The sequence below is a fragment of the Ambystoma mexicanum genome, chromosome 8 (genome assembly GCF_040938575.1).
Source record: "Ambystoma mexicanum isolate Mex_15411 chromosome 8, UKY_AmexF1_1, whole genome shotgun sequence".
Lineage (NCBI taxonomy): Eukaryota > Metazoa > Chordata > Amphibia > Caudata > Ambystomatidae > Ambystoma > Ambystoma mexicanum.
In genome coordinates this window covers 403,271,858-403,297,879 of record NC_090929.1, presented here as the reverse complement: position 1 = coordinate 403,297,879, position 26,022 = coordinate 403,271,858, and the positions used below count along the sequence as shown (strand labels likewise).

The window sequence follows — 26,022 nt, the reverse complement described above, 5'->3', positions numbered from 1 at the left end:
GGTCGACAGACAAAGGGTCGACAGTCAAAAGGTCGACACAATTTGGTCGACAGGTCAAATGATCGAATTTTTTTTTTAGTTATATATATTTTTTTTAGGTTTTTGTTGATGGGAAAAAAAGTGTTTTGTAGCAAAAAAAGGGGGTTGGGGGACGCCCCATGACCCCCAAAAAAAAAAAATGTGAAAAAAAAAAATTCAATCATTTGACCTGTCGACCTTTTGGTGTCGACCATTTGACCTGTCGACCCTTTAGATTCGATCATTTGACCTACAACCCCTCATATGCACTTGTATACCTACAGGTACTCAGGACTCATTAACCTATTAGTATTACTATTATAATTAGTATTATTTGCATTTGTATTGCGCCAAACACAAGCCCAGAGGCATCAGGGCGCTCACAAAATAGGCAACAGAAACATACACTAAAACAAAGGCAGGCACAGAGCCACTCACACAGATATGGCATGAAAAGCACACAGGAAAAGCAAGCTAATCAATAAACTAATCACCTGTACAGATGAGCCTTCAGATCTCATTTAAAAGGTTTGAAGAGACGACAGCCCTGCAGCTCGGGTGGCATAGCATTCCAGAGCATAGGAGCGGCATAGTCAAAGGTGCACTGCCCGCCTGACACCAGATTCATTCTCGGTAAGACCAAGAGATTAGCAGAATTAGACCTCAAGCTTCTTCGAGCAGGTGACCAGGAAACTCTTTCAGATAAATAGCTGCGGCTAACACCAAACAGGCATGTATGAGTGAGAATAAAAAGCTGGAACGTTATGCGAGCATCCACAAGTAGCCAATGAAGTGCACGCCTGGCCTGAGACACATGATCTCTTCTTCCCAGTCTTTCAGCAATTCGCACAGCAATATTTTGTATCGCCTGCAATTTAGCGATACTGCCCTTACTAATTCCATACAGCAGGCTAGGTTCCGACAATATTATTAATATGGGCCTTCATGGAAATTTCAGAGTCTAAATAGACGCCTAATATTTTGACTTTGTCTAAAATAATGATAGTAATAGTACATCCCGCAATAGTAAAGATTGAATACTCGGGACCTAGTCTTCTTGTGTCTCACGGCAGAACCTGCTAGCATTAACTCTGTCTTGGAGTAATTTAGTGCCAAGCCATTATGGGCCATCCAATGCTGGATGAGGGAGTACACCTCATTGATGACCTCAGTGTCCTTATAATCCCCAGAGATGGGGAGAAGGCACTGAGTATTGTCAGCATAATTAGTGTAGGTAATGTCCTTTGCATTTAGTAATTTCGAACAGGGGTTTTGTAAAGATGTTATATATGGTTGGTGATAAACACGAGCCCTGTGGCACCCTGCAAGGCACATTGACAGCATCAGCGGATTTGGCCCCACTAAACACTCAAGCCGACCGATTGGAAAGAAACGATTTCACCCACCCAGCCTCAGAAGGTGTAAAATTGGCAGATTGAGACAATCTATTGACCAAAATTATATGATCGACTTGATCAAACGCAGCTGATAGATGCAGCAACATCTGGAGGAGAATACTGCCTTTGTCAATGGTCTGCAAGATGTTAGCTTTCAGATCCAACATGCCGGTGACAGTGCTGTGTGCCTGCTAAAAATCTGATTGGCGTTTGCCAAGAATGTTTTTGTTGTTAAAATGTGCCTGAACTTGGAGATACAAAACTTGATCAAAAATTTTCAACAAGAACGGCACATTTGTAATAGGTCTATGATTCGTTGCAACTGCAGGATCTAAAGTGGCCTTTTTTTTAATAGTGATGTAATGCATGCTTGTTTAATAATATCCGGCAGAAATCTATCTATAAAAGATGTATTATGAACTTGGTGATAAGAGGGATTAAGGTTGGAGCACAGGCTTTAGCCACGATTGCTGGCCAATCATCACCCTTGCAGGTAGTAGGTTTGAGCTGAGCGACAATATCTGAAACCTCAGCTTCTGTTACTAGCCTAAACTACAGATGATTCCACGTATCTCTAGGAAATATTTGACAGTGTTTAATCATGTATTTTCTTTTAAGTGGTATTTTTTATTGACAACTAGAATTTCCCTTGTTTTATTCCACTGGACATGTACAGGCCAATGTTCAAAGATCCGTGTGCTGCAGCTGGAAGGATGATGAGTCAAGGGAAAAGCAGAACACGTGAATCCTGAGGTGTCAGAAGGAGTTTATCTAACAATGAGGTGTTCCTGCATAGAATTATACAGGGATAAAACGTCTGCTTTAAATTAACAGTAAAGAAAAGTGGGAAACTGAGACTGTATACAATGAAGCCTGAAAAGGAGATGAAAATATTTGCACAGGGTAGGTTGAAGAATCTTGTGGATCCCTCGGTGAAACGCTATCAAATGTTTCCTAACAGGTGGCCAGGGGAAGGCAGACGCTTCCTGATCCCAAACCTGGGGGTGGTGTTCTGCGAGAGGATCAGATCACTTAGATGGAGACAAGTCCCAGGGTAGTGGGGAGATTCTGTGGGATGAGACACAATATTTTTGCTCTAACAGGGGGACTCTGACCACTGTACCAGAAGAGGTTATTGCTTACTGTCATTTTAATGTTTCTCAACCGCATCCAAGGTGGTAAACCCTAAGGATATGACACCAAAGCATAACATACCAAAGGAACAAATTATTTTGGTTTCTAAAATCAAATGTCCTCCTCAGTACCAAAGGTACACTACAAGGAATGGCAGAAATGTTGTCTTCTCTAAATCATTTTCCTCTAGCAAAGTTAAATCCTACATCCCCTCTGTTATAATTACTAAGGAAATTAAATCTACCCTTAAGAATACCCAAGAAGTAGAAAACCTGATTTTGATGAAGTAAACTACACGTCCCAGAATCCTAAAGGAACTGAGACGAAGAAGTGTGCTTAAGAAGCATTTAGATGTAGTAATCAGGCAACACTACACTGGCTCCCAGTAAAACATTGCATCACCTTCAAAACAATGTGCATAACGCACAGGGCAATCAGCGGACAAGGAGCACAATTCCTACAAAAGAAAATAACAGTCTACAAACCAACGAGACCCCTCCAATCAAGCAACGAAATCCGCCTGGAACTCAAACCATACCTTAAGAAAAAACTTGGAGGCACCTCCTTCTACCACTTAGCCGCAAAAACCTAGAACAACATCCCAAAAGAAATAAGAAACACTGAAGCTCACCTAAAATTCAGGAAATCACTAAAAACCTGGCTCTTCAACACCACAGACTAAATCTGGAAACCAAAAACGGAAAAAGGATGACTAAACCGGAAAGGACACGGACATCCCCGACCCGAGAGGGTAACTCCCACGGCACCTGGACGGGTGACACCGAATAGGCTCGAACACAGGTGGCACGCACGGAGACTGAGTCAACTACCCCAGACAATCCCACCAACACTTCGCCCGCCCCTTAGTTACCGCCAGGTACCACAGTGGCATGGAATTGTCGAGATATTGGCAATCACCACACTACCTGAGAGGTTGACATTGGCAGGTGCACTGGCCACAGAAGTGTGAAGGAAGGATAAGGGGAGCAATGAGAGAGCATGTTAGAGGTGGGGGCCAGAGGAGTAAGGAACCTTACATGTCAGTCGGACCCAGATTAGGACAGAGCAGCATCAGGGGAGACCACGCAAGCCAAGCGCCTCAATTCAGGATAGAGACGCAAACTAACCATCCCTACTAACAATTTCCCTTTCTGCATACCGCTCTCAAACTCCAAACCAAACACAACCAAACCTACAGCACAACAAACTGCACAAACTTCACTACATTGCAACAACAAAACAAAAACACACATAGTCTTGCACAACAGTGCACGACGACTACCGGCCCCAAACACCCCAGGCCCAGCCAACTGACCCAGCGGGCTGAGGCCGCCCACAGCACATCACTGCTCTCTTGCACTTTTCCTGCTTCCTCCCACTAACTCAACCTCCCCTCCTCTTTCAGAACCGCCAGAGCGCCAGGGGACCACTCCGGTGGTTATAGTACACGGTACAAATGTCCTTTAACATTAACAAATTAGTCCTATCAGCCTTTGCAAGGTTCAGGTAATTGAAACCAATGGCTCATACCTGAAGCCCATTGACAAATGTGTGAGGCATGAAAGGCTTCAGCAGGAGAAAGGAGGCAGGAGCTGGAGCAGGAGAAGGAAGGCTGGAAGTAGCAGTAAATTCATGTGGAAGTGTGATCACAGGAAGGACGCCGCCACGTGGAGACAGCAGATTTCACCTGCAAGTTCTGAGAGGGTCCTGTAGTCTCAAAACCTACATTGCTGTGGCTGCACTGAGGAAGACGTGCTGAGAGTGCTGCTTTGCCCAGGTACGCCAGATGGCTGTGATTGCAGAGCCGTGACCACGCTGAAGCCTGAGGCCCGTAGCAGAAGGCAAGCAGCGGGACTGAGGAATAAAGGAGACTGCCAATTGACATGGCCGGACCGGAGACACCCGTGCTGCAGAAGGGTGTGGGTAACATGAGTGCCCCAAGCAGTAGTAGCAGTTGAATAAGTCGGGAAAGTGAAGCAGCCTGCAACCGCAGTGTTCCTGGAGCCGGTGAGTGAAGCTTGGTGTTCAGGTTCACTTAGCAAGCCTTGCCAGTAACTGTTACCAACCCAGAAGTAACTCGCTTAAGTTCAAAAGCGAGTACAAACTGTGCGTCATTGTGGAAAGTCCTTTTAATAATGGAAATGTTGAGCAATTTACTGTTGCTGAAGTGGTCGCGTGTCTCTCATTAAAAGGGAACACCTGTTAAAAACCATTCCGAAAAACTAATGTTGACTTTCACAAGTGTAACCGTTAAATGCAGCATTAAAGGAAGGTCACGTATGGCCAATTGTATTCCCCGAAAGGAACCTGAAACTGTCTTCATGATATTGAATAGAAATACAATCACTGTTATATCTTTAAGGTTAAAGATCTATCTTAAAGAGTGGTCGTGTGTACTGTATTCAGAACATTTATTCTTTGAGTCCAGAAGTTGTTCTATTGACTAGAAGAACATGCATTACCCAAATCCAATAGGCGAACCCTTTCCATAGGGACACCAGTCCTATTGAGATCTATCCATCTGATCTATGAGGTTGCTGAAGGTCCAGTGTCCTCTGATACAGGTGTGGCATTGTTACCTGAAGCTGTAAGAGTGACAATATAGCTTCAGGGTTGTTACTGGAACCAAGTGTGAACAAAGCTGGGGAAGGGGAGCTGAGTGCTTGTAAAAGAGTCATGCAGAAGAAGATAATCTGTAAGGCTGAAGGCTGCTGAAGTTGAAAGTCAGTCTTGGAGCAGCAGCAGGTTATACTTGTGGAATTAAGGCAGACAGAAGAGGCAAATAGGCTGCCCTGTTCTTGAAGTACAGGAAAGAAGAGTGCCTTGCCTACCTGTAGAGGTCATAGTGTCCTGTTTATATATGCCTAATAATTCGGAAGTATAAAGTTGTAGAGGAAGAAGCAGAAGTACCTGAACTGTGGTGGTGTATAAGCTATCAGTGAATGTCACATTGATGTTGGTTGAAGAACTACCAACTGTGCAGCAAATGAGACTGGTCCCATGGTAACAGTAGTAGAAGGGTGGTTGTCAAGAGGAAAGCACCAACCCAAACAGATGCATCCTGACAAATATACCAAATGTACTGTGAAGGTCTTAATCAATTGTAAAGTTGTAGAAGAAGTTGTTAACCTAATCTTTGAACTATGGCAATTCATCTTGGGAAGACATCCAGGATTACCATTGGTGCTATTTCCTTGGCTGAAACTGGAAGGGGATCTTTTCAACTGAAAGCTGAGGAAGTGTTAGCAGTGGATTTTTGTTTGATGAAATTTTGTGTTGACTTGGAGCTGACAAAAACTGGTTCAAGACGTTCCTTTTCCTTTGGCCATTTGGAGAATTGACTTTGGAAAATCCTGGGAAAGGGATTTACCCAGGACAGGTGAAGGTCATCCAAACATTGGTTAAATACTGTTCATTCTTTTCTGTTGTTTATGATTTCCTTTGAATGTGTTGTTGGTTAGTGTGAGGGCCAGTTTGTTTAAGTTCGCAGTTATTCCCTTAGCCTTTAGACCAGGTAGCAAATTCCCTGATAGAGTAGGAAATACAAGGATTTATTTTGCCCATTTTATCTTTAATAAAATGTCTAATCTTGATAACAACACAAGCAGTTGTCTGCCTCGCATTAGTGACCCCTCACAGTACATCATGCATGTGTGTGGCAACCTGCATAGTTCAGCCCTTAATTTCACAGATATTGAGACAATGTCTGGGTCTCGTGGACAAGAACACATTTCTCTCATTATCTCGCTTTGCAAACCGTATGCAAAGTATTTCACAGGAACCAAAATATGAATGCGTACATTTTTCTGCCTGTGGTGGGATCCACCACAGGCAGAGGTTTTCCTCATCAGCGATGTCCCCCTTCCTGGTAATTTCTGTACACCAAATTAAAATCCTCTGTATTTCTCTGACCTGAAGCTTTTGCTGTACAGCAGAGAAAAGAAAGTGAGACGCCTTTCTTTTGCAGTCTCCCTCTGCTGATTGTATTCTGAGTGGTGTTCTTCAGGGTTGGAGTACTGTTGGTTCTCGCTGGGGACAATGCACAATTAGGACACCTCCGTTGTTAACACACTTGTCATGATTTTCTAGTCTTCCGGGCCAGCTGGTGTCTCCCCATGCCTGTGGTGTATCTACATCATTGGCGATACAAACATGTCAACATTATACATTCCAATCGGGAGATGCTAGTCCAGACCTGATTTTAACTCTGCATTCGGGAACTTAGCGATACCACTGAGACATCCCACACTTGTGAGATTCAGCAGATGCTGAAGGTAGGCCTGGAAAACTAAGTGTTGTTTTCCCACATACGACCAGGGGGGAATGAAGATGAAAATGTACATTGGCATCACAGCTGTTCTATTATTACAAGTATTTCTCAACACGTGTTTCCCCATTGTTAATGCCAATGGTTCATTAGGAGAGAAAAGGTTGTCCTGTTATGTATCTTTTTTGTCCAATGATTCAACTTAAAGTTTAAAGAGATACCGGATAAGAATTCTCTTTTGTTGGTCAAATTATATTGGTTCTTGAGTTTCCTTAGTAATTTATACTTCTTACAAGTCCTTAATTTGAGCTCAGGGCACAATTGTAAAACCTTGCCATGATAAGCGTGGAAGTCCTGTTGCCCGTCTGCTTAGTGGCTAACGCAGCAAATCGCTCCAGTCTCTCGGATCAGAAAGCATGGGATGTGTCTGGGGAAGGGAATGCCTGGGGGTTCAGCCACCGAGGGCCGATGTCACCGTGGTTAAGGCCCTCACTCTCTTGCGCTCCTCCCAGACATGCCCCCTTCATCTGCATGCATTAATGCTCATTTAGTTCTGGCTTCGCTTCCAGATTGGCCCTGGCAAACCACTCTGAACCCCTGACACTGCTGCCCATTGATGAGGAGGCCGGCAGTAGGTTAACATGCTGGTCAGCAGCTCTCACAGCCTGCTCTACACTAAGTTACTCCAGGACTGATGAGTTATTAGCACCCGCAAAGGAGCGCGCAGCCAATCAGCCAATCAGGTTCCATGGATCGCAGGCTGAAACCTTTGATCTCAGCCCGCATTCCATGGAAACCACACGCTGCTTCTCCTACCCTGCAGCGCCATGTTGCCCCCACCCTCCCTTCTTATTAATTATTATTAATTTATTTTTTACTGGACGCAACCCCCTCCTCAATCCCACTAGCCTGATTGTGGTGGCACCACCGCCTGTCGCCGCAGCAGCTTCCCTGGATCTTGGATTTCCTGCTGCCATGGTAATGGAAAAGGGGCTCTGTACGGAGATGCGCTTTCTACAACCATGGTGGCCATCTTGGCAAAGTATGTTCATTCTTTGAATGTGATACTTTATTTTAGCACTGTGGGTTAACCTGGTGTGCTAATAGCATTAGTAACCTATTCCACAGGCTACAACGAGGAGTAACGTCCCGGTGCCCTTGTTAACCGTCCTTGCTTCGCTCGGGCCGTTGACTTAGGCTGCCGGGCCGTTACTCCCCGGTGTAGTCCGTGGTACGAGTGCCTTTCACCACATTAATTGCTGCTAAAAATCTCAACATGAAAAATATGTCTGTTCAGATTTGTAGCAATTCAAAGACTCGGGCCTGTAGTTTGGAGTCAAATTGTATTATTTGTATAAATTTTGCTCAAACAGCATTGTAGGAAATAAATATCAGAGGTACTGCTTGTCAATGACTGATCATTTTTGCCTCTTGCTTTCTCAGATATGGAGGCTTCTACCCCCAGCTCCGTTATCAGATTGGAAACACCTATGGCACAGCTACCAACAACCTCCTGACAGACCCCAGCATTGAGAAGAGTCCTAAATCTGTACTTGCACCACTGGGAAAGCCTCAACTGCCATGGGACTTGGGTCACCCCGGCGACTACCAAGCCAATTCCCATCAAGTAAAGCAGCTGCCATTGCATTCTAAGGGATGGGCGGACAAGTATATACCGGGATACTCGGGTAAGTAGATGAATTATTCTATATGAGGTGAGGCGTGTGGAATGAGGGAAACCAAAAAATTGATTTATTGTCATGAAGCAGAACTGCATCTTTTGTCCCATATGTTAAGGGTTTGGGTTGTCAGTGTTAGCAGTACTAATGCTGCCAAGCTCAGTTACCACTGCCACAGGTGAAAATAGTCGGCAACAGTGGGCTGTTCTCTTGTATATGAATTTTGAAAACTATAGACAGGCGGAACAGCAACCCAGGTGATATTTGTAAATACCACCTGTTTCACCATTGCTGCCTCCTTCATGACAAAACCCTTAGCTTATCTTTCTGCGTGCAAACGTCTACCAAAATGTGCCTTCTAAGAAGTGAGATTTCTCAGCATTTATCATATCAAGATATAGACCAGGTGTCGAAACACGAATGGCGTATCAAATGTAGTTGTGCTGGTTACTATGCGTAAAACCTGAGTCTTTGCACAACACAGGACGCGATCAATAGAGGACTGGTGGTTACTGTTACGCCAAGGAGAAAGAATTTCCCTGACACTGGCTCTTTTGGCCTACTTGAAAGAAGTGTTTTTAAGGATACAGGAAAAGGCCATTACATCTGGATAAGACCGATGCATCGTCTTTCCAATATTGAAAAAGAAAACTACTCGGGAAGGGTTAGTGGAAAGACAACTCAGAGACAACTCAAAGACAACTCATGGTGTCGGTCTTCCAGATTGTATCTAAGCCTTTCCTGTTCTTGCACATTTTTAATGTTTATCTTGTTTCTTTGATGAATTACAAAAAAAAATGTCTTTCTTCTCTCTCTTCTCTTTCTACTTTTCTCTCGCTGGCTCCTTTTTCCCTTCTTTTTGATGATCTTCCTTCATCTTTCCGTTTTGATAAAAGTTTAAGGTTTTTAATTGTAAAACCAAATGCTAAATAAAAAAAAATTAAAAACCTGAGTTACTATTATATAGTGCTATTACAATTCATAAAGAAGTTACTATAAGATTCCCTAATATACATGTCAGAGTAACTTATAGTTGTTCTGGTAAAGAAAATGTGTAGATCGCATCTAAACCATAAAGGGACCTCGTGGGGTACGAAGGAAAATCATAAAAGGCAGAGATAAACAAGTGGGTTTTGAGGCGGTGGCAAAAAGAGGCATTATAAACTAAAGAGCGTAAGTGAAGAGGAGTAACTTTCCATTATCGATTGCCTAGAGCCAATAAACGAATGGCCACTGGGTCAGGAATGATGAAAACCTGGGATCTGGAGCAGTAGGCATTGTGAAGACCTAAGGGAACGAGCAGCTGAATATTTGACAAGACATTTGTTCATAAAACCAGCATCAAGGGTATAATAACCATGATGAGCAAGGCAGAGGTTTGAACAGAATTGGAAACAGATAGGAAGCCAGTGTAGAGATAAAAGGAGCGGAGCGGAGTGGCATGTCAACATTTAGGAGAGTTTCTGATTCAACACGCAGCAGGGTCTTCAATGAGTTGAAGACGGTGAAGATGACAGGAGGGAAGATCGAGGTAGAGAGCATTACTGTAGCCAAGACGGAATTGAACGAGAGCAGTGACAGCAGAGATGCGAGCAGAAGGAGAAAGGCAGTGAAGGATTTGCTGAAGACTACAGAGCTGATGAAAACAGGAGGGAGCTACTTCATTAATCTTTGGAATAAGAGAAAAGAGGAATCAAGTTTAAATCCCAGCTTATTCACAGAAGAGACAGGAGGAGAAGAAGCAGCAAAAAGGACACAGGCCACATATGATGGTCCCAAGGGGAAAGAGGGCTGCAAACAACCATCACCACTGTTTTAGTTGAGTTTAACTTCAGGGAGTTCATGTTTATCCAATGACCTGCATGCAATTCTGGAAACGTGCAGAAAGGTGAGCAGCAATGTCACCAAGAAGAACCATAAGTCCAGTAACATCGGCACAAGAAAGAAAACCCATGTCAGTGCATAAGAGGAGCATGAGGCAGACCAGAGAGATTGAAAACAATAAGAGGAAGAGAGGATGCATAGGGTACATCACTGTTAAGAGGGTGAAAGGTGGAGGTGAAAGGAGGGCGCGACACTGCTTGAGTGCAGTTGTTACGATAAGAAAGACAATATATAGCAGAGTCAAGGATTCTAAATGAGTTAACAGCCGAGAGATAAGAATAGAGGGATTGACAATATTAAAGGCTGTGGGATAAGTCTAAAAGGAACATGGCCATATGCTTGGTCTGATAAGGAGTGCAGTTTGCAACAGACTCCATTTTGTCCCTTATTTCCTATATGATGCATAAATGGTGTGTATGATGGTTAATGTGCCGCGCACCACTGACATTTGCATGGTCTGCAGGCGCTCTAGTGAATACTAAAGAGAGAAGATGAATTTGGTTACTTAGGAGGAGAGGGAAAACGCAAGATTATGGTGCTTTGTGTTGATGGTGCAGTTTGGAAGTACCCTGAACTCTGCACGTGTGATCGCTTTTGTAGGTTTGAAGGCTTTGTGTTCAGGGAGGATATCCTGTGCTTGCAGTGTGTGAGTGCATTGGCCAGAGGCTGGGTGTGTCTGTTGTTTGTTTTAGAGGTGTAGAGTTGTGTGGTTTGGAGTCTGGGAAGAGGGCCTTCAAACACTGCGTGTGAGTATCAGGGTAAGTAAGGTGGAGAAATTGGGGGTTAGTCAATAGGGGCAGTTACTGGACCTTCTGGTCTCCATATTGGGAGCAAATAATGCCAATGGTGGTTGCATTGTGGTGAAAGCTATTGGGCTTTGTGTGGTTTTAGTGGGTTGATGTCCTGTGTTAGTTATTTATATTAAAGAAAAGGGGGAAGTTGTTCTTTTATTTTATAAATTCAATTTTATTTAGTTTTCAAAAGGACAAAAAAAACAATACAAGTCAGAGCTCGAAGTTCATCATACTGGTATGTGACTAGTCAGCACATAATCTCTCACAGCAAAAACTGAACATCTTAAAAGTAATTTTCCCTTTCCCCCGCCCCCACCCTCCCCACAAAGAGTGGTTTTCTTAGATTCAGTCATGTGTGTTGGAATGGTCTCAATTGAAGTAAAAAGAGATTCTTTTAGCAGTAACAGTGTGCTTGGTTGCCGTTTCCTGATCCTCCCAGGTTCATAATATAGGTCCCATGTATGAGTAGTTCAACTTCTGTCTGCCGAAAAGGCAGACTGCATCTCTCGTTTCCCCTTCCACGGATCAATGCGTAGCCCCAGGCATGTATTTGCTTACAAAGTCCATCCAAAGTGTGTCACATTGCATGGATTCCCCATGTAGGGATGAAGTTATTTTCTCCATGACACATATGCTTGAAGCCACATTCACCCATTCACCTTTAATTGGTAGATTCGGAGACTCCCACTTCATGACCTATATGGCACGCGCTGCTAGCAGAAGCTGCGCCGCCAGGCCTTTGATTATATTCCAGTCATCATTGCATCTTTCAAAGCCAAATAGAATAAGATAGGGGTCTGCAATTCTCTGAATGCCATTGAGGTCCTTGATCCACCCAAGGACCTCCTCCCAATAGACCGTGATCCAGGGACAACCCCACCACATATGCCAGTAGTCTGCGACTTCACCACATTTATGCCAGCATTGCGGGCACATCAACTGAAACATCTGAGAGAGCTAGTGCGGATCATATTGCCACTGGTGCAATAATTTGATCGCATGGAGTTTATATTGACTCGATATAGAGGTTTGGGAAGCAGCCCTGCATATTCTCCCCCACATACCCGGTTGGATGCTATCATCAAAATCCTTCTCCCATGTACCCTTCAATGGCACGGTGGACCCCCTCCCCGCCCCAATCAATTCTCCATACATGGCAGAAATCAGGCCCTTCATTTCAGTTCTCGAATTCAGAAGCACTTCAAAGGGGGTGAGATCCCTGCCTGTCTTCTCTCTCCATTCGGGCTTCATCAGGATGCCCTTAATCTGCAGGGACTGAAAGACTGGCAGAGGGCCCAGATCCAGTGCCTCTTCAAACTCTGAGATTGTTATAAAGGAGCAATTTTTCCATAATTGGCCCACCCTCTCCAGCCCTGCCTCAAACCACGATTGGAATCTCTCCACGTTGGGAATATGTTCTCTAATGCCCGGAGCCCATAGATAACTCAGGGGGGACGGCCACGAAGTGACTTTCCGCATGTCGGTTCTCTCCTTCCATACTTCCCAAATAGTTCCCAATATCGGGTGATCCCTCAGCCTGTTTAAGAATTTATTTCCTGGTACCCATAACTATTCGGAGACAGTTGCCGGGGCCAAGTAATAATTATCAATAGCAATCCATTGAGGTTCCTTGTGATTTCGTAGATGGGGAATCAAAATTCGTTGCTGGGCGGCCTCATATTTCTTCAAGTCTGGGAGACCTACTCCACCCTTATCCTTAGGTAACGTCAGGGTATCATAAGCAACCCAGGTTTTCTTTCCCTGCCAGAGAAATCGCACAATAGCTCTTTTAACCTCAATGAAAAAGAGTCTCTGCATTTTAATGGGGAGTATTTGAAAGGGATAGAGAAAACAGTGGAGGCAAACCATTTTAATAGCGTTGAGCCTTCCCAACCAGGATATCGTCAAACTGTCCCATTTGGCGAGGTCTGCATAGAACCTTTGGAGGAAGGGAGGGAAGTTGGCCTCATATAGATCCTGTACGTCCCTTGTGATCTGTTTGCCCAGGTATTTCAATTTGACATGTTCTACCACAAGAACCAGCAGGGCAAATCTTTCTACGTCAGCCTGTGCGTATTCCTGCAAAGGGAACAGGATGGACTTTGTCCTATTTATTTTGAAGCCCGAGAGTTCCCCGTCTTCACTCATTACTTGGTGTGTCCGGGGTATTGAAGTCATCGGATCGAAATGTGGAGAAGTATGTCATCAGCATATAGAACCACCTTATATTTGACACCTCCCAGTCATAATCCTTCCACGTGGGGATTGTATTTCAATTTCTGGGCCAGAGGTTCCACTGAGAGGGCAAAGAGAATTGCTGAGAGAAGGCATCCCTGTCTTGTACCCCGGCCTAGCTCAAACCAGTGGGAATATTCTCCATTCACAAAAACAGAGGCCTTAGGAGATGTGTACGCCGCCTGTATCCCTCTTCTAAACTTTGGGCCTATCCCCACCTTTTGAAGGACCGCCATTAAGAGGCCCCATTCAACCCTGTCAAAGGCCTTCTCTGCGTCGACCGACAGTAGGACAGGATCGTCGCCCATTTTCCAAGACTCGTTAATTAAATGTAGGGTCTTTCTCATTGTATCAGCTCCAAGTCTGCCCAGTATAAAACCCACCTGGTCAGAATGTATTAAGCGGAGCATGAATGTCTCCAACCTGGCGGCAAGTATTCTGGTGTAAATATTGGCATCTATATTGAGCAAGGATATGGGGTGATACCAACTGCACTTCTTGGGGTCTCTTCCTTTCTTGGGAATTGCTGAGACAAGGGCTCGAACAAAAGAGACCGGGCCCTTCCAGTATCCAGGATCTCGTTAAAGAGTTCAACCATAAACGGGAGAAGGGGGGTGAGGAAAGATTTATAGAATCCAGCAGTATAGTCGTCCTCTCCTGTGGATTTACCAAGTGTTAGTCTCTTGACTGCATTTTGGATTTCTTGTTCGTTATCAGGCCCTCTAGGAACAGCAAGACAGCGAAAGAGAGTTTTGGCATATTGACAGACGACAGGTAACTTTCAGTGCATGGTAGGTCGGGGTCTACCTCTGAACTGTACAGATTCTCATACAAGGTAGCAAAAGCCTCTGGGATTTCGGTCATTGTTGTGGTTGGGGAGTTCGACCCCTCTCTATTTCCAATACATTTTGTTTTGGTCAGCCCGTTTCTCATTTCCCGAGCATCTGCTTTGTCCCCCTTTTCATAAAATTTCTGTCTCAGGAGTCGCAGCTTTTGGACCGTCTGTTCATGTTCCAACAGACGTAGTTCCTCTCTTCCTTTTCACCTTGGAGATCTTACTAGTATTCCCACACACGTCCCTCCTCGCTACCCCATCAAGGAGGCACATCTCTTTTCTGAGCTTATTTTCCACCAGCACCCTCTCCCTCTTTTTGTTTGACCCCTCTCTCATAAGAATACCTCCCTGCTTCCCAGACTGTCCACTTGGAAACCTTATGGACCTTAAAATATTCGCTAATTTCGGTTTCCATCTCTGTTTTAAAAACAGGATCCCTCCAGAGAGCTTCGTTACACCTCCATCGTCCCCCTTTCACAGGTAAATTTTCCCATTGGACATCGGCAGTAACCATATTATGGTCAGACCAAGTGATTGGGACAATCTCTGATCCCGTTGCGGTGTTATATTTTTCTGCGGACAGATATACATAATCAATTCTAGTAAATGTATTATGAGTGGCAGAATAGAAGGTGTAACCCCGCCCGTCTGGATGAAGCCCACGCCATACATCTCCCAAACCATAAACATTCATCATATTTACAAACTCAGTGCGACCTCCCTCAGCTGGCTCTCTCGATCAGGATTACCCATCTTCCTATCTAAATTAGGATCGGCCCATAAATTAAAATTGCCTCAAAGGAGGACTTGGCCCGTGGCCTCAAGCATGATTTTGGGGATTGTTTTGGTAAGAAACCGGACTTGTCTGAATTGGGGGACTATACAGTAGCAAATGTGACATTTACTTTTCTAATAAAGCCGGCCACCATGAAAAGGTTGCCCCTCTACATCTGCCCATACCTTGACAGCTGTAAAATCTAGTCCTTTTCTAATGAGTATCCCCACTCCCCCCCTTCTCAATGGCCCCATTCGTTTCCCAAGGATTTGTCTCTCTTCACCTTTGACGTATTTTGTCCCCTGCAAGAGAAGGACGTCCAGTTTTGCACTATGAAATTTTCGGCATACCAGGGATCTTTTGGTTGCGGAATTGAGACCCTTGACATTAAGCGTTCCTACTTTAAGGGGGCCTCTTACCCGTGGGTCAGAATTTACCGCCATTTTCAATTACGTGAATATAGTGACCTTGCAACCCTGATCGACAATTCGGCAAACCGTTATGCAGCACTTTATGTTCCAACCTTTGATCCGAGGAGGATTTTGCTCCCGCCCTTCCCCCCTCCCGTTACCTTCCCCCTCTCTCCCTCCCTCCACCCCCCATCTTCATTCCCGGTTGATGGCATCCGATCGAGCCCAGTCAGAAGCACCGGCTCAGCATTGGACCACCAGTAGAGACCGTTACCTCATGGCCCCCTTCATACAGTAACCGCATTGACATTTGAGCCCCCATTACCTGTTCGCCGCCCCCCCACCCTTTTCCAAATCAAAACAACATCTTAATAAATCGTAAACTCAGTTATCACATAGTTCCAGAGTCGTTCAGATAATCGGTGGAGCGCTGACAGAGTCAGTTATCTCCCTCTCGAGATACATTGCCTCTGTGGAATTTCCTCGACCCCTTCACCCGCCTCTTCCTAGGGCCTTGGATGCACCACTCCCTTCTGTTTTGTCCCGCTTCCTCTCAGTATCCTCTCTCCCCTTGTGGCTCCATGAGTTCGGACGTGCATGTCCGAATTTCTTTTTCCGACCTCAGCTGTATTTTCCTGCCTTCGTATTCAAAAGAGAGAGCGAAAGGATAACCCCATCTGTATATGATCTCGTGTTCCTTCAGCCATTTCATGAGGGGGCCGCACATCTGCCTCAGGGCCAGAGTCAAGGAGGATAAGTCCTGAAAGAACATTATCCGTGCATCTTCAAGAGTAATCGATCCACCACTCTTGGCCTTTTCCAGTATCCTGGCCTTATCCTGATAGTTGTGGAAGCGGGCAAGGACAGACCTCAGGTCGCCTGATGGTCCTCCCGCTCTGTGGATTCTTTCCATTTTGGGTTCGTCGATCGCTTCATCAGCAATGCAGAGCTTAATATTATTGTGAAGTGTCTTCCTAAGGTTTCCCTCCGTTTCGTCTCTCCTGTTACGGAATACCAAAGAAGCGCAAATTGTTTTGTCTCTCCCGATTTTCCAAATCGTCCATTTTAAGTCTGAACTCCTCCTCTCTCTGTTCTAACTCAGCTATTCTGTGCTCATTGTGTGTCTCGAGCGTGTCAATGGATGCCTGGTTGTTCTCAACTCTTTCTTCTATGTTGTCCATGCGCTGTGTGATTTTGGCAATCTTTCCACTTATGTTGGCACCCATATTCTTAATTTCACTCAGGAGGGCTGCAATATCTCCTTTTATGGCGGCTAATTCGGTCCCCCATGCTTCCATATTTGCCATATGCAAGCTCTCAGTAGGAGGAGGAGCCGGGGAGTTGGCAAAATTGGCTAATTTCAGCTTTATGTCCGTATAGGCATAGGCGGGATTTCCACTGAGTATTTGGAGCAACTGATTTGTAGTGGGAACGGCGGAGTGGGACTAACAACGTTGTGCGGGAAGGATGAATCCACGGCAATACAACCCTTGTCTGGACTGATACGTTCATATCTCAAGGATCTCAGGAGGCCTGAAATGTTGCTGATTGTATGTTGTCTCCTGGGATTGCACTCTAGGCCCCTTCCATTGGTGTGGAGACTCCTTCTTTTCTTATGAGTCTGCTACTGAGTCTCGAAATGTTATTGGTCCCAGGTATGCTCGTGGGGTTCACGGTGGGTAGCGTGCTTGGTGCACACAGGAGGAGCAGCCGGCTTGTGGAGGTTGATCAACTATGGCCTCTATTTAACATTGCTACAGAGGGGGGACGTACCTCTCAATCGCAAGGGCTGAACTTTTAATTAGTGAGTTGGTCTGCTCACCTGACTGTATCAGCTATGGAGTGAGGGCACCAATAAGAGTTTATTTCCTGGTACCCATAACTATTCGGAGACAGTTGCCGGGGCCAAGTAATAATTATCAATAGCAATCCATTGAGGTTCCTTGTGATTTCGTAGATGGGGAATCAAAATTCGTTGCTGGGCGGCCTCATATTTCTTCAAGTCTGGGAGGCCTACTCCACCCTTATCCTTAGGTAACGTCAGGGTATTATAAGCAACCCAGGTTTTCTTTCCCTGCCAGAGAAATCGCACAATAGCTCTTTTAACCTCAATGAAAAAGAGTCTCTGCATTTTAATGGGGAGTATTTGAAAGGGATAGAGAAAACAGTGGAGGCAAACCATTTTAATAGCGTTGAGCCTTCCCAACCAGGATATCGTCAAACTGTCCCATTTGGCGAGGTCTGCATAGAACCTTTGGAGGAAGGGAGGGAAGTTGGCCTCATATAGATCCTGTACGTCCCTTGTGATCTGTTTGCCCAGGTATTTCAATTTGACATGTTCTACCACAAGAACCAGCAGGGCAAATCTTTCTACGTCAGCCTGTGCGTATTCCTGCAAAGGGAACAGGATGGACTTTGTCCTATTTATTTTGAAGCCCGAGAGTTCCCCGTCTTCACCCATTACTTGGTGTGTCCTGGGTATTGAAGTCATCGGATCGAAATGTGGAGAAGTATGTCATCAGCATATAGAACCACCTTATATTTGACACCTCCCAATCATAATCCTTCCACGTGGGGATTGTCCCTCAATTTCTGGGCCAGAGGTTCCACTGAGAGGGCAAAGAGAATTGCTGAGAGAAGGCATCCCTGTCTTGTACCCCGGCCTAGCTCAAACCAGTGGGAATATTCTCCATTCACAAAAACAGAGGCCTTAGGAGATGTGTACGCCGCCTGTATCCCTCTTCTAAACTTTGGGCCTATCCCCACCTTTTGAAGGACCGCCATTAAGAGGCCCCATTCAACCCTGTCAAAGGCCTTCTCTGCGTCGACCGACAGTAGGACAGGATCGTCGCCCATTTTCCAAGACTCGTTAATTAAATGTAGGGTCTTTCTCATTGTATCAGCTCCAAGTCTGCCCAGTATAAAACCCACCCGGTCAGAATGTATTAAGCGGAGCATGAATGTCTCCAACCTGGCGGCAAGTATTCTGGTGTAAATATTGGCATCTATATTGAGCAAGGATATGGGGTGATACAAACTGCACTTCTTGGGGTCTCTTCCTTTCTTGGGAATTGCTGAGACAAGGGCTCGAACAAAAGAGACCGGGCCCTTCCAGTAGCCAGGATCTCGTTAAAGAGTTCAACCATAAACGGGAGAAGGGGGGTGAGGAAAGATTTATAGAATCCAGCAGTATAGTCGTCCTCTCCTGTGGATTTACCAAGTGTTAGTCTCTTGACTGCATTTTGGATTTCTTGTTCGTTATCAGGCCCTCTAGGAACAGCAAGACAGCGAAAGAGAGTTTTGGCATATTGACAGACGACAGGTAACTTTCAGTGCATGGTAGGTCGGGGTCTACCTCTGAACTGTACAGATTCTCATAGAAGGTAGCAAAAGCCTCTGGGATTTCGGTCATTGTTGTGGTTGGGGAGTTCGACCCCTCTCTATTTCCAATACATTTTGTTCAGCCCGTTTCTCATTTCCCGAGCATCGCTTTGTCCCCCTTTTCATAAAATTTCTGTCTCAGGAGTCGCAGCTTTTGGACCGTCTGTTCATGTTCCAACAGACGTAGTTCCTCTCTTCCTTTTCACCTTGGAGATCTTACTAGTATTCCCACACACGTCCCTCCTCGCTTCCCCATCAAGGAGGCATATCTCTTTTCTGAGCTTACTTTCCACCAGCACCCTCTCCCTCTTTTTGTTTGACCCCCCTCTCATAAGAATACCTCCCTGCTTCCCAGACTGTCCACTTGGAAACCTTATGGACCTTACAATATTCGCTAATTTCGGTTTCCATCTCTGTTTTAAAAACAGGATCTCTCCAGAGAGCTTCGTTACACCTCCATCGTCCCCCTTTCACAGGTAAATTTTCCCATTGGACATCGGCAGTAACCATATTGTGGTCAGACCAAGTGATTGGGACAATCTCTGATCCCGTTGCGGTGTTATATTTTTCTGCGGACAGATATACATAATCAATTCTCGTAAATGTATTATGAGTGGCAGAATAGAAGGTGTAACCCCGCCCGTCTGGATGAAGCCCACGCCATACATCTCCGAAACCATAAACATTCATCATATTTACAAACTCAGTGCGACCTCCCTCAGCTGGCTCTCTCGATCAGGATTACCCGTCTTCCTATCTAAATTAGGATCGGCCCATAAATTAAAATTGCCTTCAACGAGGACTTGGCCCGTGGCCTCAAGCATGATTTTGGGGATTGTTTTGGCAAGAAACCGGACTTGTCTGAATTGGGGGACTATACAGTAGCAAATGTGACATTTACTTTTCTAATAAAGCCGGCCACCATGAAAAGGTTGCCCCTCTACATCTGCCCATACCTTGACAGCTGTAAAATCTAGTCCTTTTCTAATGAGTATCCCCACTCCCCCCTTCTCAATGGCCCCATTCGTTTCCCAAGGATTTGTCTCTCTTCACCTTTGACGTATTTTGTCCCCTGCAAGAGAAGGACGTCCAGTTTTGCACTATGAAATTTTCGGCATACCAGGGATCTTTTGGTTGCGGAATTGAGACCCTTGACAATAAGCGTTCCTACTTTAAGGGGGCCTCTTACCCGTGGGTCAGAATTTACCGCCATTTTCAATTACGTGAATATAGTGACCTTGCAACCCTGATCGACAATTCGGCAAACCGTTATGCAGCACTTTATGTTCCAACCTTTGATCCGAGGAGGATTTTGCTCCCGCCCTTCCCCCCTCCCGTTACCTTCCCCCTCTCTCCCTCCCTCCACCCCCCATCTTCATTCCCGGTTGATGGCATCCGATCGAGCCCAGTCAGAAGGACCGGCTCAGCATTGGACCACCAGTAGAGACCGTTACCTCATGGCCCCCTTCATACAGTAACCACATTGACATTTGAGCCCCCATTACCTGTTCCCCGCCCCCCCACCCTTTCCCAAATCAAAACAACATCTTAATAAATCGTAAACTCAGTTATCACATAGTTCCAGAGTCGTTCAGATAATCGGTGGAGCGCTGACAGAGTCAGTTATCTCCCTCTGGAGATACATTGCCTCTCTGGAATTTCCTCGACCCCTTCACCCGCCTCTTCCTAGGGCCTTGGATGCACCACTCCCTTCTGTTTTGTCCCGCTTCCTCTCGGTATCCTCTCTCCCCTTGTGGCTCCATGAGTTCGGACGTGCATGTCCGAATTTCTTTTTCCGACCTCGGCTGTATTTTCCTGCCTTCGTATTCAAAAGAGAGAGCGAAAGGATAACCCCATCTGTATCTGATCTCGCATTCCTTCAGCCATTTCTTCAGGGGCAGCACATCTGCCTCAGGGCCAGAGTCAAGGAGGATAAGTCCTGAAAGATCATTATCCGTGCATCTTCAAGAGTAATCGATCTACCACTCTTGGCCTTTTCCAGTATCCTGGCCCTATCCTGATAGTTGTGGAAGCGGGCAAGGACAGACCTCAGGCCGCCTGATGGTCCTCCCGCTCTGTGGATTCTTTCCATTTTGGGTTCGTCGATCGCTTCATCAGCAACGCAGAGCTTAATATTATTGTGAAGTGTCTGCCTAAGGTTTTCCTCCATTTCGTCTCTCCTGTTACGGAATACCAAAGAAGCGCAAATTGTTTTGTCTCTCCCGATTTTCCAAATCGTCCATTTTAAGTCTGAACTCCTCCCCTCTCTGTTCTAACTGAGCTATTCTGTGCTCAATGTGTGTCTCGAGCGTGTCAATGGATGCCTGGTTGTTCTCAACTCTTTCTTCTATGTTGTCCATGCGCTGTGTGATTTTGGCAATCTTTCCACTTATGTTGGCACCCATATTCTTAATTTCACTCAGGAGGGCTGCAATATCTCCTTTTATGGCGGCTAATTCGGTCCCCCATGCTTCCATATTTGCCATATGCAAGCTCTCAGTAGGAGGAGGAGCCGGGGAGTAGGCAAAATTGGCTAATTTCAGCTTTATGTCCGTATAGGCATAGGCGGGATTTCCACTGAGTATTTGGAGCAACTGATTTGTAGTGGGAACGGCGGAGTGGGACTAACAACGTTGTGCGGGAAGGATGAATCCACGGCAATACACCCCTTGTCTGGACTGATACGTTCATATCTCAAGGATCTCAGGAGGCCTGAAATGTTGCTGATTGTATGTTGTCTCCTGGGATTGCACTCTAGGCCCCTTCCATTGGTGTGGAGACTCCTTCTTTTCTTATGAGTCTGCTACTGAGTCTCGTAATGTTATTGGTCCCAGGTATGCTCGTGGGGTTCACGGTGGGTAGCGTGCTTGGTGCACACAGGAGGAGCAGCCGGCTTGTGGAGGTTGATCAACTATGGCCTCTATTTAACATTGCTACAGAGGGGGGACGTACCTCTCAATCGCAAGGGCTGAACTTTTAATTAGTGAGTTGGTCTGCTCACCTGACTGTATCAGCTATGGAGTGAGGGCACCAGCAGCTCTATTACAAGACACCCTTCTACACCTGTGATGTGGTCCCTTCGACCTCCGTGTAGCCGACCTCTCCGTTAGATTGGTGTGTGGTGTACTTGGTCCAGGGAGGGTATGAGTGCACAGTCTCTCAAGAGAGGGGGTTCAGATGGAGTATAGCAGCTGTTCCCATGGGGGCAAATATGCCCGCAAACGTCAATGATCTGTCATGGTCATGACAAGAGGTTTATCATTGATGGACAGTTTCACTGAAGTCCACCACAGATGCTTCCAGCATGATTCCAGGAATCCGAAATGTCTATATGGGTATTGACGTGTTCTTATGTCTTCAAGGGGTTGTTTCCCCTCTTTACCTCCCCTCACGATAGGCCAAGCAGCCGCTTACCACGTGTCTCCACTTCTCTCCTTTGCTGCCCCACTTTGTTCATACATTCATACATTCGTTCACTTATATGGTAGTTTCTTATTATTATATCTTGAGCGTTTATCGTACACACGTTACCTAGCAGGTATGGGGAACTGCTATTTGCCTCACAGAGGGCCTTTCTGCTTTAAGGCTGAGCGTTGTTTTTATTTTTAATACTTTAGGACCCAACGGGAGGAGAGATATAGTGTAATTCGAGCTGTGGTTAGATCTCTGTCTTCGGCTGGGGCCTCCCTCTGGAACAGCCTCCCTGCCACTCTAAAACTTGAGGAGAACCATCTCCAGTTCCGGAAGCACCTAAAGACCTTCCTCTTTTCTTCTGCCTTCCCTCCCCCTCTCCCCTGCTGATCTGTTCTCTCTTGGCACCGTGCACCTGGCCACCCTCTGTCTTTAGGGCCCAGGTACCTGCTCATCCTGTCACCCTCCCGCACTGCCTCCGGGCCACCCCTTGTACTGGGGTCTGTATCTGTACCCATACAGCCCCCCCTTTTTCTTCCTGCACTTATCGGACCTACCCTGTCTGCTGCCTTAAACCTAGGACTTGCAAATTGCTGGCTGCATTACAACTGTTTGTTGTCTTTATTATTTATTTATTGTTATTTATCTGTTTCTCCTCTGCTTCGCACTTTCCACCTCTCCCCCCTTCCATGCACTTTTCCCCTCCCCCCCTCTCCCATGCACTTGCACGTTCTCAATGTCACTGGGCCTAGTAAGATCGCTGTTTTGTTCTCCCCTCTTCCCCTCCCTTGCCTTGTCACGCTCTGAAACACTTGTGTACGAGCGCTATAGAAATAAAATATCAATCAATCAATCAATCAATCAATTAATTCGGTCCTTGCGCAGTTCAGTATTATTGAGCCATAATGACTTTGCCCCTTTGTATTTGCGTGATATATCAAATGTCCCACCGGGTTGGTTCATCTATTGAATCCAGTCCGTGTGCAGTGGGGGTGCGTGGTCCATTGGTGGCGTTCGCGCCTTTGTTTCCTCCCCTTGGATCTGTCCGCTTCTACGCTGCTTTGTTGTGTGGCAGGGGCAAAATGTGCGTGCTTTGTCCTGCAGGGGGATCCTTGATTTAACCAGTACACGCTCTCATCCTGCATGCGTGTTGCCTGTGTGGTGCTTGGCACTGCGGGAGGGGCGCTTGCTTACCGAGGAGTCGCTGATGATTACAGAAGTCCGGCAGGACGTCTCTGGTGTTTTCACGGGCAATCGTTCCCCCGATCTCCGTATTCTGATGTGGGCTCGCCCTTCTTGATGGAACACCAGGGCCCGGCTGGTCCATCCTTGCTCGCTCTCTCTCTCTCAAGTCCGGGCATGGCAACCCCTAGCTGGATTCGGGTTGCGGTCTCCTTCCTCACCGTGGGCCGGAGCAGATGGGGGAGGGGGAATCCTCTTCTCCACTAGCTGCTCAGTGAGTCCGTGTTGTGATGGGGGTTTGAGGGTTGAATGAACACTCAGGAGCCTTTGTTAAGTCATGTGATTTTAGTAGGTTCGTATCTTATAGTTAAGTACAATTAGGTTACAGTTTAGGACAGGTTCATGGTACAGAAACATCCACCGGTCCCCCTGTGCCAAGCTCAGTTTCCAACTGAAACTATAAGAACATTGGCACTCACACAATAACATTCTAAGTGGAACACTATTACAAACATTCCAGATACAGACTCACACATTGATAGGCAATAGCTACAAACACAGGATAGGTAAAACATAACAGTCTGCCTCTGATTTTAAGCAGATTTTCGCTTGCTCGAGGGGGCTCACCTTCCCATATGGTTTAATCAAATTTTCAGGGTGGGGGGCTGTAAGTGGGGGCTCAATTCACTTGTGGGGCCTCGGTCAACGGAGCTCACGCAGGGGAGGTGCTCATCCTTGTGCCCCCTGGTGGCCAGTGGAAGTTGTTCTTTTAACGTGTTGGCAGTGCTGGTCGATGTAGTGGCACTGTTTCATTGCTTGATGAGTGTTTCCGTTGTTTATCCTTTGAAAGTTTATAGATTGGTCTGTAATGTGCTGTTTGGCCATTATATTGGAAATGGTTGAGCCTCTATGTCCTTCTCTGCAGGAGCCTGTTTTCTTAGGTGTCCATTCACCCAGATGCTAATTGCGTTCCCCCCTTTAGAGAATCACCCTGCCCATTGTGGCAGTTTACCAGCTGTATTTAACAGTTCTCTTTCCACATCCAGTGATAGATGTACAGTTATGCCCGTGGTAATTTTACAACATATATCTAAACATTTCCTTGGCCATGCTTGCATTCAATGTGGAGAGCATCATTATACTTTTGTTGCATTTTTTGTTGTTGTTTATTTAAGTGTTTTGGTTCAGACAGAAGTACAAACCTTTCACTGGATACAAAAACATGACAAGAAAAATCAAACGAACGTTCTCATACAAAACAAGCGCTAAAATATTAAAGCATTTGTTTCAGTTCCATACACAGGCCGCCAGTGGTTGGGCTCTTACCTCCCGCTCTGACAGCAAGCCATTCCAACTAGGCATTCACCCTTTCCAACATGGCTGTTGGTTTGGAATGGATGTTGGTCCATCTTCAGTCTTTAGCTTTTTTACGGGTTGGCCTCTATTGCTCTGACGTGTTGTATTCATGTTGATGTTGCCGATCTGGGTCGCCCTGAACTGACGGTCCGACACGGGGCAACGCTGGCAAGCGTGTTAGACTACCAGAGCTTTCACAAGTACACCAGGTGAATTCCGCTGGCATTTTGTTACTTTCTTCAGGTTTGGCTAGCGACAGTGAGCTGCTGACCTTGCTGTTAGTTGTGCAGCAGTGTGAGGTGCTGTCACGACCCGTGACCTAAAACCCCACTGGCATGCTCACATGTCAGGTAGGGTTAAGACTTGTGGTTAAGTTGGGGCCCCAAGGGCCTTGCACTATCTTCATGGACTCTCCTAGAGTCAGTCCTGGCGCCTTTGGCGCCAGGCTCATGTTCAGAATGGGAAACCTTCTTGAAGGGACTACTTTTTCTTTGGAGGCCCGCAGCCAACATGGAGGCACCCACACAGTCTAGTTCCTAGAACCAGACTGTGCGGTGCAGTGTTTTAGGGTGTGGTAGCCTGGACTACTTTACCTGGACTACTTTATTAGAGGGCTATATAAACCACACCCGAGTTACAGAACGTGGTTCGCGTTATTCTGCAGCCAGCAGCGTGACGCTCATCGTGTCCAGTGACCAGATACCGGCAATCCTTGAACAGCGGACCTGCAGAGGCGACAAAGAACATCATTAGCAGTCTCTACTTACCCACGAATTCCATCCCGCCTCTGCCCGTCGAATGTCCATCCTCCTGCTCTTTGCGGTCATCCATCCAGTCGGCAGCACGATCGGGACACCACGAACGCACCGGAACGAAGCACCTGGAGGGAGAGAGAAAGACAACGTTAAAACAAGTTACTCACGGCACTTGCCACAGTCATCGCGAGAACCTCACCTGGCTGGGCATTTCTTGGCCTGCATCGTTCCGGAACTCTTCACACGCCCAGAAAGATCATCGCGACCTGAAAAGGAATAAAGAATACAGGTTAGCAAGTAAAAAGCATAACAGCGCTGCACTTCGCGCTTTACCTACCAATTCGTTGTACGCTGCTGCGTCCTCCATTCTGGCAGGAGCCCGATCCAAGCTGCGCATTCACCGAACCTCCGTGCACCTAAAGGGGAAAATAAAGAAAAGACATTAATCACAAGAAAGGAAGGCAAAGACATATAAAGACTGCTGTAATCAGACTTACCTGCCTTAAATG

The 26,022-nt window shown here is 46.0% G+C and overlaps 1 protein-coding gene across 1 annotated transcript in view; it reads left to right on the top strand.

Annotated features, from left to right (window-relative positions):
* The window catches only part of CIMIP2A (ciliary microtubule inner protein 2A), a 511,305-nt gene that overhangs the window by 10,612 nt on the left and 474,671 nt on the right, over window positions 1-26,022 (top strand). Inside the window, exon 2 of the mRNA XM_069609900.1 lies at window positions 8,260-8,504. Coding sequence (XP_069466001.1) covers window positions 8,260-8,504 — 245 coding nt within the window. The remainder of the gene's footprint in view (window positions 1-8,259; window positions 8,505-26,022) is intronic.